The sequence below is a fragment of the Hipposideros armiger genome, unplaced genomic scaffold (assembly GCF_001890085.2).
Source record: "Hipposideros armiger isolate ML-2016 unplaced genomic scaffold, ASM189008v1 scaffold_110, whole genome shotgun sequence".
NCBI classification, from domain to species: Eukaryota; Metazoa; Chordata; class Mammalia; order Chiroptera; family Hipposideridae; genus Hipposideros; species Hipposideros armiger.
The window spans coordinates 1,155,920-1,171,038 of NW_017731460.1; the positions used below are offsets into that span (position 1 = coordinate 1,155,920).

General features: G+C 49.4%; 1 protein-coding gene across 3 annotated transcripts in view; it reads right to left on the reverse strand.

Annotated features, from left to right (window-relative positions):
* Positions 1 to 11,753, reverse strand: part of LCTL (lactase like) — a 13,675-nt gene extending 1,922 nt beyond the window's left edge. Inside the window, exons 1-13 of one of the 3 annotated variants that reach the window (XM_019647261.1) lie at positions 11,672 to 11,753; positions 10,991 to 11,130; positions 10,439 to 10,602; positions 9,695 to 9,782; positions 9,300 to 9,409; positions 7,749 to 7,877; positions 7,551 to 7,646; positions 6,110 to 6,164; positions 5,852 to 6,013; positions 2,390 to 2,664; positions 1,761 to 1,887; positions 1,375 to 1,574; positions 399 to 462 (exon numbers count right to left, since the gene is read on the reverse strand). In XM_019647261.1, the coding sequence (XP_019502806.1) occupies positions 399 to 462; positions 1,375 to 1,574; positions 1,761 to 1,887; positions 2,390 to 2,664; positions 5,852 to 6,013; positions 6,110 to 6,164; positions 7,551 to 7,646; positions 7,749 to 7,877; positions 9,300 to 9,409; positions 9,695 to 9,782; positions 10,439 to 10,602; positions 10,991 to 11,108 (1,588 nt within the window). In that variant the 5' untranslated portion in view covers positions 11,109 to 11,130; positions 11,672 to 11,753. Of the gene's footprint in view, positions 1 to 398; positions 463 to 1,374; positions 1,575 to 1,760; positions 1,888 to 2,389; positions 2,665 to 5,851; positions 6,014 to 6,109; positions 6,165 to 7,550; positions 7,647 to 7,748; positions 7,878 to 9,299; positions 9,410 to 9,694; positions 9,783 to 10,438; positions 10,603 to 10,990; positions 11,131 to 11,671 lie in introns of those variants that run through there. The other 2 variants (XM_019647262.1, XM_019647263.1) reach the window with 2 other exon arrangements.
* Between the last annotated feature and the right edge of the window lie 3,366 nt (positions 11,754 to 15,119).

Here is a 15,119-nt window from a genome sequence, read left to right on the forward strand (position 1 = left end):
CCGCCGTTCAGCATCCCAGCTGTGGAGGGCAGTGTCACTGGCCCTCATATGTGGGATCCGAACCGGGGCCCTCCGGCATCCCAAGCGAGTTCTCAACCATCGCGCCACTCGGCCGGCCCAAGAAATTCATTTTTAATCATGGTTTTAGAATCTTGACTTAGGGTAGATCCACATTTTTTTTTTTTTTAAGCTGAGCCATCCTGCCGCCTGTTGGGCAGCTCAGCGGCAGCTCAGCTTGGGCCAGGCATTGAACCGCTGTTGCTCAGAGCTCACACTCTTGAGCGAGCTCTTAACCACCTGAGCCACTTGGCCGGCCCTAGATCCACATTTTGAAATTTTGGTAATATCATATAATTATGTGGTTTAATTATCGAAGGGAATAATTAAAATATACTCACCTGCAGCAAGCATCTGGCTGTTGATAGAACAAGTTTCCAAGGCTTCAAAGTACCAACTTTTCACCTAAGAAAAAACCACTTGATAAGTAATGTTGTCTTACACTAATTTTTTTGCTGTTTGAACTTATTTTTGGAAGAATGTGGGAGAAAAAATTTTTTAATCTGCTTGTAGGTTAAAATAGTTAATATTTATTGAACATCTATGTGCGTCATTATGAGGGGCTCAAAACATAGTCTTTATTCTTGAGGAGCTTATAATCTAGTGCTTTTCTAATAATGCAAAACTAGTGAATGCCTGATAGCCATCAGTCACTGCTTCTGTGTATGGTCCCACTGGGCTCACCCTAAAAGAATGTTGGTAAACAAGTGAGCTTGCTTTTTAAAAACTATTTTTGTTAGGACATTCCAAATACAATTTGTATTTCCTGCCATTAGGTACAGCAACACAGAGAGCTGATAGAAAAATGTGTAGGTCATTGAAAATGTTGGTAGCTTTTAAAGGATTATTAAGTTTGGTTATTTTAAATCTCAGTTTGGAACCAGTGCATTTGTATGACTGCCTTTTGGTCGGAAAAGAAATGAAAATTATATGGTCCTTGTACTTTTTATTTACTTAACTTCACGTATGTTGAAGAATAGGCGGTATTTGTTTGCCTTGCGATACAACATTTAGAATAACATTTAACTAAAAGTCTTAGTTGATGATTATAACCTAAAGCAAACAGGACTCCTGCATAGCCCTAGTCTGCCCTTAATATTGTGCATGTTAGGACTGAATTTTAAGGTGTGCTTACCCCTTCTAAGCAAATGAGCAAAGAGGTTGTGTGAGTTCGGGGAAGACAAAAGGCCATGCTCCCACCCACACCTCTCCTCTTTCCTGGAGGTGAGAGGAGAGGTGCTTGCCAAACTCTGCACCCCAGCTGCCTAGTTCTTCTAAAATCCAGAATGAGTGACATGGGTAATTAATCAGTCGTACCTCTCTTGGATTGGGAAACCCATTGGCAGTGACAATCTTCTTATAATAATGAACTGAAGCCTTTGGATAGCGTGGCTTATTTCTGTTGTTAAATTCAACATAGTAGAATCCATATCTATCTGCGTATCCTTTCTCCCATTCAAACTTATCCAACAGAGACCAGGAAGTATACCCTTTTATGTTAGCACCATCTTTTATAGCTGCAAAGACATTTTATGCCATGTTTAATATATTTCATTTTCTTGGAAAATTATATTGTGAAGATAATCTTAAGTGTTTTCATTTATGACATTTTAGAAACAAGTTTTTGTCAGTCATGTGTATTAACAGATTTTGTCCAAGTTAAATAGAAAAGTATGTGAAGACAGTCTTGGTTTGTATCTTACCTTTTAGCATTTCGTTTATATACCCTTTAAGGTATTGAATTCTCCACTTGTCACATAATTGAGTACAGTGTGATTTTTGAGATGCTCCGTTTTCCATCACATATATGGGAGGATCGCCGTATTGAGTCTGAAAGTGAGTCATAATAGCGAATATCTTAAAACTTCCAACGTAGGTGGGTTTCTGAGTCTGAGACACATGGAGTCACACATGTTCAAGCCTGTCATATTCTATTCGAGGTGTGTTTGGTAGATGCCAGTTCACACGTTTATTTAGAGATGAATGTAGGCAGGAGGCAAGTTCATATGAAAGAATGTTTTTCTCAATAAATTAGCATCGTAGAGAAAATGTATTTCAGGCCTTACTCTTTCCCACATATTCCTTTAAAGGTGAGAAGGGCAGCAAAATAATTAAATGTGGGGTAAGACTTTTTACCTACAGTTGTATACATTGAAATGGTTAGTCACAGTAGGCATTAGTCTGTAAGGTCTATATCTAGTGCCCTCTGAAGTATGAGTAACTGGATTTGTTTTGTTTCATTGACTTTACAATGTAAGTACCTGTGCTTAAGCTCTAAGACCATGAATTCAGGTCAAAATTGCCTTTTAAATAGCTTAATTTTGATAATCACCTGAGCAAAGTTGAGGAGCCTCCTGAATCCCCATGGCACAGAATATAGCCACTTAGACCCCAGATCAGGCCAGTTTGGGTCAACCAGTTCTATTAAGTCACGATCGTTCTGGTAGCTGGGCCCCTGGCGGGAGGGGTAGTTCTTTCCTGTGATGTACCGAGTTGTAAAGTGACCCAATCCCAAGAAATCAGATGTGCCTTTAATGTAGCTCTTTTCCTGGAGTGAGAACACTGGTAACCTCGACATCTCCAGGCCTTGCTCTGCACTCTTCCTTCCTGTTGAGAGAGAAAAACAGAATTTAACAAAGTTTTACTTAACAGTCATTTTATGTACCATGATGATACTGGCGTGTTGACATAAAACCTGTTATCCAAATCCTGGGCTTTGTGATTCATTTGTATGGAAAATGTAACCTTAGCTTTTCAAACTGGAATTTTGACATTTGAAGACTATGCAGAAATTTTAAGTTTACATTGCTTAAAAGTAATACTTTCACAGATTATTCAATAAGTGGTATGTGGATATCTGGAAAAAAGTAAGAGTTGGATTCCTATTTTATTCCTAATATCAAAAATTGGTAATTTTGGTTGCCCCTGGGAAGGGAACCTGGAAGGCCAGTGGGTTGCGGGGCTGGGGGGGTGGGGGTATGGTTTACGCGATGCATTCGTGCATTGTAAGTGTAAGCTGGTACACATCTGTGTTGGGAAATGTGTCCTAGCTTTCAAAATTGTAACAGCCTATGTCCTTTCACTGACCAATTCTAAATCTGTTTATCCTGTATTTTACACATGTAAAAGGATATATGTACAAGGGTCTTCATTGTAGACTATCAGAAGGTTAGAAATAATCTAAATGTCTATCGTCTAAATGGTTATATAAATGATGGGCTATCCAGCAATACAACACTGTGCAGCCATTTGAAGGAACGAGGCAGCACTTCGCATACCAATATGGGAAGAATGCCAAGATATATGTTTAAGTGAAACAAAGATGCAGAGCGTTGCATATAGTAAGTACCACCTAGTGGCCGTGTTTTCGCTCGCACACGCACAATCCGTGTCCCGGAGTATGCTTCCTCCTGGCGAGGATGGGCGTGGTGGGCAGGGGGTGGAGGTGGGGGGACAGAAGCTTCACTCCACTTTGTACTTTCTTGGACTTTATAAATTTTGAAACATGCATGTCCTTATCTAACCTATACAAAAAAAAAAGTTTAAATGAAGAAAAGTAACATTTTTATGAATTGAGATAAACTATAACCATTAAACATGTTTCCCCAGAGGCTATTGGTTTAGATTAAATGAGTGAAAAGTTTGTATTATTAAATACCTTTAAAATATTAGCATGTTATTACTTTCAGCTACATTTAGTAACGAGAAAAATCACACAACTTACTGTCACTGTACTGTCTTCATACAGTAGCCACTTACCACACATGGTTATTAGAATATAACTAGTGTGACTGCATCTTTAACTCAGTTACACAAAAGGACTGAATTTTTAATTCTTTAAACTTCTAATTTAAATTTAAATAGACACAAATGACTACAGACTGTCATATTGGACAGCACAGACATACATTATATATCTGTATATGTCATATCTATATATGTATATACGTATTATGCATCACATCTCCATCATCACCAAAAGTTCTATTGGTCAGCACTGGCCTAGAGTTACTTTTGTTCATATATTTATTGTGACTAAACAGGTGCTTGAGATGCCTGACAGTAATCTGAGAACAACATTTCAAGCAGATGCTTTCACTACTAAAGAAAAGATCAACTGCTTAGAGGATCCTTCTTTCCACGCTGTACGAAGTAAAAAACTCAGCCCAGTTTCCATTCGCGTTATCACAAAGTTGGAGTTGGTGGGGTCTGGGGGCCTTAAGCCTATGCTTTATGACAAATAAGCAACTTGTCTTTTTAGTGCAGTCCTGACGCCTGCAGTGGCCTCTGAGGGTCCCAAGGGAGTACATGCCCATTTGAATGATAGGATGTGCCTGCAGGAACAAGCCACTGTCTGGTCATGAGGGCTTTTTCCTTGTGCATCTAGAGAAATCCTCAAGATTCTGCGTGTTATGTGTATAGATGTGTCACAGAACTGCTTATTGCCAACATATTTTTAGAGATTATTTTGTCTAATCCTTCATTTTCAGATGATAAGACAGACACCCAAAGAGATGAAGCACCTTGTGCAGTCACTGGTGAGTGAAGAGTTGGAGTCAGAAGTTGCTGCTCCTACCCCAGATGTCTGGTTAAACGGTGCTTTAGAAAGGGGGCGTTTCGAGCCGTTGACAGGTCTCTCTTAGTCAAACATCCAAGATACCCTTGTTGTGTGAGGTTGTAACCTATTTCAATGTCATCCTGTCTCCCTTTTTTTTTTTTTATAGCGGGGTGCGGGCTGATACGTCTCAATCACACAGAGATGTGTTTAGATTCCTAAAGCCAGACACTGCTGGTTGCCTGCCCAGTAGTCCCATGCCTAGCTCCTTCTTTGCCCTCTTCCTCACCCTCTTCCAAGAGGCTATATCCTTTATGGGAGCCCGGACCCTCCCCAGCCTCTGAGGCCCTAGTCTAGATGGCCTAGGGCGCTCCAGGGCATGTGACATTTTTTTGTCCCTTGAAGCACAAAGGGAAGGCAGCTTCATGGGGAAGCTGTTTCCTGGGAAGATTTCCCTTGTTTTTAAAAAACAGATATGACAAAGCTGTTTCCTTTTTTCTGCCTCTGGGTGTTGCTGTGTGAGGATGTGATGCCTGGAGCTGCTGCAGCTACCTTGTTCCCATAGGAAGTGGTTAGTGAGCTAACTGAAGGTGCCAGAGCGGAAAGATGGAATGAGCCTGGGTCCTTAAAGACATCCCTGAGGGCTGGATTAACTAGTCCTGGGTCATCCTTTTCTGAACTCAGGTGAGATGATAAATTCCCTACTATTCAAGCGATTTTAGTTGGAATTTTCTGTTATGTGGTGCTTAAAAACATCCAAACTGATACAGCCTTGTGAGCTCTACCTGTCTTTATTCTCTTCTCTGACGCTGGAAACCAGAGCTTGGAAAGTATTTCTTAAATGACAGAATGAACCAGCGATAGAACTGCCACTGCCACGACTGTGTCTTTGACTTCTCTCTCCTACTTCTCTGCAGTTAAATTGGAGTGGAGTGGGGAGGAGGAACCAGGACAGCAGAACACAAAAGCAAGCAGCCCAGACAATTGCTCAGTTTTTGTCCTGGGTTCTGAACTCAGTTTCCATGCCGAGAGATTTGTTTTGGTGTCGCTTTCCATTCTCCCCCACCCCCACCCCCTGGCACTCAAATAACTAGTTCTCAATTCCTTGGGGGCTAGTTATGCCTTGAGTGCCTCACCCAAGCCCAGTGTGTTCATCCATCCCCCTGCCTTTTGGTCATTTCATTTGAGTTCAGTACTGTTGCTGTGGAGACTGGAGTTTAGAAATGGGACTTGGCTCACCGATATGCTCCTTCATAACTTGGGGGTAGTCACCAGCATAAATGGGGTTGGCAAACCAGCCCAGGCAGAATTGTAGGTATCTCTCAGCAGCTTCTATGTCCTTGGGGTTACTAATGTCCACAGGTTCCCCCCAGTCGCAGTTTAATGAAATCCCCACGAGCCCTTACAAGGAAAGAAAGAGAAGGGGATGGCAGGTAGGGATGACCTCGCTCCTCTGGGTACTTGTCTGCTCTCAGCACCCGTGGTGGTAAAGCTCACCTTGCTGCTTGCTGCGCCATGTGTGGTGGTAAGAATGCCAGGCTTGGGCGTGGGCCTGAGAGAGGAAGGAGTTAATCAGAGCTGCCTGCCCTGCCCAGTTCTCTCCTCCCTTTCAGTCTCCCTTTCCTGCCTAACTCTAGAGATCCAGTTGAAGTCCTGTCATTTTCATAAGCGCAGCCTTGATTGTCCCAATCTGTAGCCTCCTATCCTTTAACCTACAGATGCACTTATTTTCTTTGCACGGTAGAGGAAAATTGGTTTAAGTCTGGCATAAACTAATAAACCACCACTTTGTGTTATTTCTTATTTCTAAGATTTTTGCTGAACTTTCTTGCTGTGTTTCTGGTTGTCCTCTGCAGTAACTAGGCAGTACAAAAATGAGCTCAGGAAGTTAGGAAAACACCAAGCATCTGGAAAATCTAGAGAAATGGGATTCAGAATGTGCCAGCCTGTTTTCTCCCCATATTCTCTACCAGTGACCGACTGATGTCTTCAGAGATCTGCCTTTTAATTCAGAGTTTAATAAACCACAAGCCAAATTTAGAAAGAGCAAGTTTTCTCCTTAACAGGAATTTGGGGGTCTGGTAGGTCACCCAGTGGCCCCTTGCCTTCCTTCTTGATCAGATTGTCCACGTTCTGCTCAGAGTCCACTGGGGCCTCCCATCATGCCTCGCATCCCTATTCCCCAGTCATCGTCCCCCATATCCTCATATATGTCCTGTAATGTGGCCCAATTCCCTCCCTCCCTTCTCAAGCCTTTCCAGTAGACTTGTAACTCATGGTGAGTCACCTTTGCCATCTCTGAATGTCTTCCTCACTTGTGTGCCCTCACTGAGCCTGGCTGCTCCTTGAGACCACGTCCAGTGCCGCTCTTTCCAGCACAGGCCGTTTTTGTTTTCTTCCACCGAACATCCCTTAGGGAAGTGTTTGCCTTGCTCTTATTGCTGCTTCCAAACTATTTCTCCTCCCTTCTTCAAAAGCCTCAGGTCTCTTGAAGTCCATGCTATCAGACAAGCACTCCTAACTCCGTCTTACTGCTGTCCTTCACCAACCTCCAGTTACTGCTCATTCACTGAAGGTTTCAGCCCCTAGCTCACTGTCATCCCCATTCCTCCTGTCACCATTCCACACAAGACAGTTTAGACCTATAGATAACAAGTTTTCACAGGCATGAGCTCCATCCCTTGGCTAGATTGTAAGTTCTAGATCGCAGCCACAGCGCTGTCTTAGCTGCAGTGTCTAGCACAGCCCGGGATGGCAGGACATTTCCTCATAAATCCTTATGGAAGGAAAGTGGACAGTGCAAAAGTGCTTTGGAATATGCTGGTTTGGAGTGGCCAAGCACTGAGCTCGGGCTTAGCCCCCTGGGGTAGGCTGGGCTGACACAGGCTCATCACTCCACATTGAACCCAGCCCTCCCTCCCAGAAGGGCCCACCTCACCTTAATGATGTGGTGTGCCGCTTTGTACAGACCCGTGCCGCGGAGTTTCAGGCCTGGGGCGTGGCGACCCGTCTCATAGCCTTTTTCTGCCATTGTCTACAGGGATGGCAAGTGGGGACCACAGGAGCCGTGAGAACTGGCAGTGTGCACTCTGGTCTGGGGAGTGGGCTTTCCCACCTGGAGAGGGGCCCTGCTCACCCGAGGGTCACTGAACGTAACCCAGTGCTTCACCCGGTCCCCAAAGGCCTCAAAGCACAGATTGGCGTAATCACTGAAGTAGTTGGCCATGCTCACATTCTGCCAGCCACCATACTTGACCTGGAGCAGCTGTGAACACACAAGTGGAGAGAGAAGCAGAAAAGACCTTCGGAGCCGATTGGCCAAGTTTGTGGCAGAAAGATGGATGGTTACAGCGACAGAGGATGTTTAGGGGAAAGGAGAGCAAAGATGCAGGGTCTTGGGCGTTAAGACTTGAAGATGGTGGCCGTGACGAACCATGAAACAACATAAATGTGGAGATGAGCTGTGTGACATACCTTATGCAGACAAGACGGAGGAACTTGACAGATTGAATATTTAAGAAAATGTGTCAAGGGAAAGAGGTCTGGTAATGGGAAAACAATCTTGAATATAAGTTTTGAAGAAATAAGATATGAGACTGGGCATGGAAGCTTTGTTAGGATTTTGGGGGCCGTATAGATGTCAGAAACCTCTGTTATGAGAGTGGGTTCTGCTTTCTTCAGCAGAGGGCTCTCTCTCACCCAAAGGCATCCCCTTACGAGGGCGGATCTTCCCAAGATTCATCATTCCATCAGTATTACCAACCACGCTCTCCTTGGTGGGCTTGAGGGGATGCTAAAGTAGTAGGTTAGTGAAAGCAATTAACTAAGGGAGAAACGGGGGGGTGGCTTCCAGTTAGTTCATCTCTCTAAAGCCTGCGCTATGCCCCTAGCCCAGCTTAGAGGCCTCTGCTGAGTCCCCTTCTCACAGAGCAAACCCGTCCCCTTAGCTAAGCAGTTGAGGGCTTCCAAGTTATGTGTACAAACTTTATCCTTCCCACTCCTGCCTGCGCCTCAAACTCTAACCCAATCACTTGCCCAGCCCCTCCCTGCCTCCTTGCCTTGCTCCCTTGAGATAGAACACCCCTTCATCCCACTTCATGCGTCAACCTTTCAAAGTGCTGATAGGACTCCATCTTCTCCCCAACAGCTCCCTGAAGCCATGTCTCTATCCTCTGACCTCCCGTCACCTTGTGTTACAGAGTTACATACACGGCTCCTGTCCCGGCTGAGCCATGATCCCCATGGGGCTTTGTTGAATGAATGAAAAAAAATCACTCGAATAGTAATGTTTAACAGTGATATTCTTAAACATGTTGAGATTTAGTGGAAATCGCTTGGGGAGGGGCTGGGGTTCATATACAAGCGCATATGGGGCTGGCTCAAACAAACAGGCAAAAAAGTCTAAGCAAACTTGTTAATTATGCCATGTCCTCAGATCTCACTCAAAAGCTGTTTCTTTCTTTGTAGTTTGATGTGTTGTTTTTAGGGCCAATGTTTTGGAAAACACCAAAATCTGCACTTATCGCTTATTACAAACATCAGTGACACTAGCATGACCGCCCTGCCACAGGTGAGTAGATTTCTTCTTCACTCCCTCCCATTTTTCGGTCCAGACCCCACCCAGCCTTTGCCCCCACCTTGGCTACCCCAGGTCCCCAGATCAGGCTCCCTCCTGCACAGCCCTCACCTGCGGGAGATCCCAGTGGTGCAAGGTCACAATGGGGGTGACATTGCTCTTCAGAAGGGCATCGATGAAGTCGCTGTAGAATTTGATTCCCTCCTGGTTCACTTGGTCAGCTGAAGGTGAGATAAAAGGGGCCTTGACAAGAAAGGGCCATGGCCTTGGCCTTCTGAAATGCAGCGTTTGTAGGCCTGAAGGCACCTCCGCCCACCAGCACCCGGTCTCACTCAGAGAGGTGGTTCAGGTTCTCCTGGGAGCCCAGCTGCCTGCAGGGCCTGTGAGAGCTGCTGCCCAAAGAAACTGTGTCCATGGACTCCCTCCCCAGGACTCGTGATGTCCCCGCAAAGCCAAGTGGCCAAAAGGGGCCACGCTTAGGCTGGGAAGGGGCTGCCCTAACTCACTTCGGATGCCAGTGGGTAGGATCCGGGGCCAAGACAGGGAGAATCGGTAATGGTTCACGTGCAGCTCCCTGAGCAGAATGATGTCCTCCTGTGCAGAGAGTAAGGGAGGCGGGGCAGGGTCAACTGGGGCCCTGGGGTGGGCAGGTGGAGGTCACAGTAGGGGCCCCCAGGCCAAGGCTCACTCCTGTCCATACTCCTGGTGGGGGAGGGAGCAGCTGTTTCCTCATCTCTACAATAGGTGCAGTACCACCTGCCCCAACTTCCTCCTGGGAATACTCCAAGAGTCAAATAAAATACAGGATATGAGGGCACTTTGAGACGTCCATCAGGGTGTTCCTAATACACTTGGGTGATGAATCCCCCAAGAAGTCAACCCAGAGAGGAAAGCGGGTGCTGAGCAGAGAGATTGAGGATGAGCAGGTCCCACCCCCTCCACTGGGGGCCCATTCACATGCAGGTACCTGGAGTTCAGGCCACTATAGCCTGTAGGCCCCGGGGCTATGGCATCAGCCCTTTGGCTACTCATCACTTGGACCAAGGCCCTGGCTCAAGGAGGGCCCTGCTTTCCTTTCTTCCTACATCCACCTTCTGCATATGCCCCTAGTCCCCACTGGCCCTGTACCCATTGGTGGGGGTGTTGAGCAGAGCACTGAATTGACATTGTCACCTGGGCTCCCCAGTATGCTACTGCCCACCTCTCAGCCAGGTGCATGCTCACACACACACACGTACCCCTTCACTCACCTGGACCTTGTAGTAGCCATTACAGGCCACATCTGCTGTTTCATCCCCAAGCACCTTCCCCTTCCCACTGTGCGTGAAGGCGTCCCAGATGCTGGCCCCTTTCCCATCCTGGTCCCAGGCGCCCTCTGTCTGGAAGGCAGAACTGCCCACACCCCAGGAGAAGCCTGCAAGCAGAGACCCCAAGCTGGGCTCTGGCCTGCCCACCCCCCCAAAACTTCTCACCAGCGCTGGGACTGTGGTCTGGGGCCACAGGACAAGTCCCGTACCCAGTTGCTTGCCCCTGTCTCCCTAGGAATGGGTGCATGTGGGGCAGGAAGGGGGAAGGCAAAATACATTAAAAACATTATTTTGGACAATGTTAGCTCTGAGTAGCGTACTCCCGGTACAGTAACTTCAAAAAGTCTGTTAGGAACTTCTGTTTTAGAACAACTACATGGAGTTATTTTCCACATTTCACCTGTCAGGAAGCTAAAACATCAAACTCCTTGGTGAGCCAGCCAAGGTGGACAAGCTGACAGACAGACAGACAGACCAACAGAGGAATGGACCTACCAAGTGGGAATGTTCCGTAGTAGAAGGAGGCCTCTTCTGGGAATATCTTCCTGGTGGCCCCCAGCCTGGGTACCAGCAGTAGCATCCACCAAAGGGTGACAACCGGCACTGGCTTCATGGCACCCAGCCCTCCCCCATTCCTGGAAAAGCACACCTGACAGGCATAGGCCCACACAGCCAGGACCAGGGGGCCAGATCCCAGCTTGGGCCAAAGGCCAGGAAGGGAGGAGGACAGGATGAAGTGGGGGCGCTTTATCTAGAGAAGCGCTGGTTCTGCGGGGACCCACCAGCAGAGGCTGATGCTGGGCGCCAGATACGACCCCTGTGTGAAACAGTAAGGAGGGGGTGAACGCTGGGCTGGGGCAGCGCCAGGCCTGATGGGAAAGGCTCCAAACCACCCTCGCTCCGTGTGATGGGGGAGGCCCAGCCCGTACCCTGTGAGAGGCCCCAGTCTAATGGGAAAACCACCTCTGCCTTAGGAAGCTCCAGTCTGGTGGGGGAGGCAGGACGGCCACAGAGCACCTGCGGCACCCCACCTACATACCGTGGTACGTGCAGAGGGCACCCCATGCCGGGGACCGTGAGCAGGGTCTCCATTTCAGGGCCTCCAGTCCGGAGGGTCAGGGTGATTCCCTCCCACTGGGATCCCCTCTCTGATGCCAGCCTAGCCAGCTTACTTACCTAGATTGTCCTCGGTCCCAGACACCCCCAGAGCAGCAGCTGGTGGCCACTCTCAGACTGACACCCAGGGCTTGTGCTGCCCCCTGAGAGCAGGGCCCACAGTCCAGCTGAAGGTTCTAGTTGGGGGTGTGATCAGTGGCCTCACCCCCCACCCCCCACAAAGAGCTTCAATAGTCCCCTTTAGTGAGGCGGGCAGGAATGCTGAGCTGGCCAGTGGGGCCCCAGTCAGCAGCCTGGCAGCTGGCCCTGGGCCTGAGGCAGACAGTCAGCCCTCTCCCAGGGCAGACGGGCAGTCCCCCAGGCCCCCTGGCTCTTTCTGGGCTGGATGTGCCACATCTTAGCCTGCTAAGCTTGAGGTACGGATGACAGAGTGGGGATCAGCATATGTGGGCGCCTGTCTCTGTGTCTACCCCTCCCTGCTGCCAGAGAGAATTCGCTGTAGAAGGGAAAGTTGGTTTTTCCACCTCGCCCTCCTCTCTTAGGACCCTTCATTCATGTCTTCACTCGCTCACGCGTTTAACCAGGACTACCTGTTGGAACACACGCTTCCTGGAGGCGCAGCACCTCCTTCTCTCCACCCTGGCTGCCCAGGTCCCCTGCTGGGGCTTCCTTCACTGCAGTGTCCCCTCTTGCAGCTCCATTCACCTCACTCAACCTGCATCCTTCTTGCCTTTAGCTGAACCCTCCTTGTGGTTCTCTCAACTGGGAGGGGTTTACCCTTTTGTAGTTGATTTCTTTCTACTCATCCTTCAGGTCTTCTTTGGGCAGCAGCACCTCCTCCAGGAAGCCTTCCCTGACCCACCCACCTCCCAGGCCAGGTTAGGGTTTACCCTTCCAGCCCTGTACTCCACGTCACCTGTTTATTTGTCTGTGTCCTCTGCCCACTTTGTAGGCCCCTGGGAGGCAGGGCCTGCCTTGCTCACCCAGCATTCTCAGCACTTAGCTGGCGCTTAGTCATGTGGGTAGAATCTAAATAACACAATGATTATCCTAAAAATGGCTAACACTTATTGGGTGTTTTCACATATTGATTTCTGTAACCCTCCCAGCATCCCCTGCAGCCAAAGCAGCCTCAGCCTTGGTGTAGTGGGAGGGTGTGGATTTCCAGGCCCCCAGCGAGGGCAGGTTTGTTCTGCTGTGCAGACAGAAGTGACCCCTCTGCACCTCATGCCAGCCTGGAGGAGGCCCTGCTCTGAGGCTGGCACCACTACTGGACCCATTTTGAGCTCCTCTGCCATTTCCTGTCTGAGCAACTCCAGACCTTGCCACCCCGCAAATGTCCAGAGATTTGCTGAGGGAGGCCTGGGGGCAGGTGCCTGGACACAGGCAGGGGCTGCTTTCCCGCTGGCTTTCCCCCTCCTCCTAACCCCCAGAGGCTCAGCTGGGGGCTGGGCTGGTTCCTTGACGTCACTGTCAAAGTCTGTGGTAAGGTAGCTAAGGCTGTCTCCCTCTAGACTCCGAGGCTCCCCAGGCATGTTCATGGGGCAGAAACTGCTTCTCAGAGTGGATGCCAGGGCTGGTCCCTTAGCAAGTACCTGGTGAAGGGGTGGGGGATGCTGAGTAGCGCTATCTCCCCATTGTCTGTTCTCCATCCTTTCCTCCACAAACACTTTCTGAGTCCCCACCAAGCGCTACAAGAGGCCCTGGGGACCAGAGAGAAGTGGGACTTGGCCTGTGCCCTCCAGGAGCTCTAGTCCAACAGAGGAAGGAGAGAGGAGAAAGGGAAAGGTGGGTGGTTCTAAACATGGTTCAGAGTGATCAGACCTCTAGTAAAAAGATTGACAGGACACTGTGGAGGCTCTGGGAGGTGGGGCTGGCTGCACAGGGGAGGGGACACTGGGCACGATACATTTGCTAGACGGCACGGAGCAGGAAAGGCAGGGGAGCTGAGAGAGGGGAACATGAGCAAAGGCCCCGAGGTGTGTCTGGGGACCTCAGAGGTCTCCTCTCCTCTGGCAGAGGCAGAGCTGTGTCCTCCGGGTGAGCAGGCCGCTCTATAGCTACCATCACAGCCACCTCTCCTATGCACGGCCAGTGATGTGCCACTTGCACTGGGGCCGGTGCCTGCCCTTCCAGGCTCATGGGCTCTGTGGACTGCTCTCTGGGCTGAGGTAGGCAGGAAATGTAAAACTTTAAGAGCTGATGTCACCTCTGAAAAATGCCCCCTTCCCGCAGAGCCAGGGGCCCAGTGTTTGTGTTGGAGGGCCTGCTGACTGGCCTGGCATGGCCCGGGCTCCTTAGGGTCTGTCTGTGGACCCAGCCTGCACTGACGGACCCTGTTCTCCTCCCATGGCTCTAAGCCTGGCTCTGGCTGGAGGGCTGAGGGCCTCACAGCTGGGTTACTGCGCCCCCCATAGACTCCCTCCCCCCCCCCACACACACACACTCCAGGGGCTGCTTGGGCCCTGAGGCTTGGAGCAACCAGGGCAGGACCCTACCCTTGGGCAGGGGTCTGAAGCCCCTGGGTGCCAGGCCTGGCTGAACAGCAGGTGTGTTGGGGTGAGTTAGCTCTTGGTCCCCTGTAACTTTCTCCTCCTACTGCACTGCAGGGGCTGCAGAGGTGGGGTGTCTCTCCCAATAGCTCCTTTAGGGCCCAGGCCATAGCCCAAGCTCTGTGACTTTTAGGAAGGGACTTGGTAAAAGGCCAAAGGTCTGGTCTTGGGTCCTGGGAGCACTGATGGGTCCCAGGCATGGGAGGGGGTGGGAGGGTGCGGTGGATATGGATACCGAGGAGGTGCAGCTCAGGGATTCCCTGGGCCACCCTAGCCTGCTCTGTGTCTCAGGATCCTTCAGAGCTAATCCAGGGCAAAGTGGGAAGGACCCTGGGGATTCAGGAGAAAGGATTTCTGCCTCCATGTAGCCAGGAACTGGCTGTGCGATTCAGTGACAGGCCCTTCCTCTCTGGCTCTGAGGCTCCCCATCTATGACATGAGAATCATTCTTTCAGAGTCCTTCCGGATAATACTGCAGGGCCCAGCCATTCTCTTCTCTGGTCTTAGGAGTTAGTCTTTCTATCCCTAGGGGCCTCTCTAGGCCCCATCCACCACCTACCAACACCCTCCTAACAGTCCTGCATCCTAACTCAGCCCTGCCCAGCCCTGAGCTAAGGGGACAAGCTCCAGGAGACAAGGCTCAGTCCTGGCACACTGTGTGACATGAGCCAGCCGCTGCCCCTCTCTGGGCTTTCATTTCCTCCTCCGTGAAAACTAAGGAACCTGGCTACCACTGCCTGAAGACTTCCTTAGCTCCGGGATTCTATTAAAGAGGCAACAGGCTGTTTTCAAGAGTCTACGTTATAATAATTTCGTGGTAGGCAGGGAAGTCAGTCAGAGCAGTGTTCTGGGGAGAAGTACAGGGGCGGGGGTGGGGTGCTTGGTTTATAAGGAGCACTCTGGGTCTGGGTCAGACTTTCTCCTGAGCTCTCTTCTGAGGCCAGAACAGAGACAAG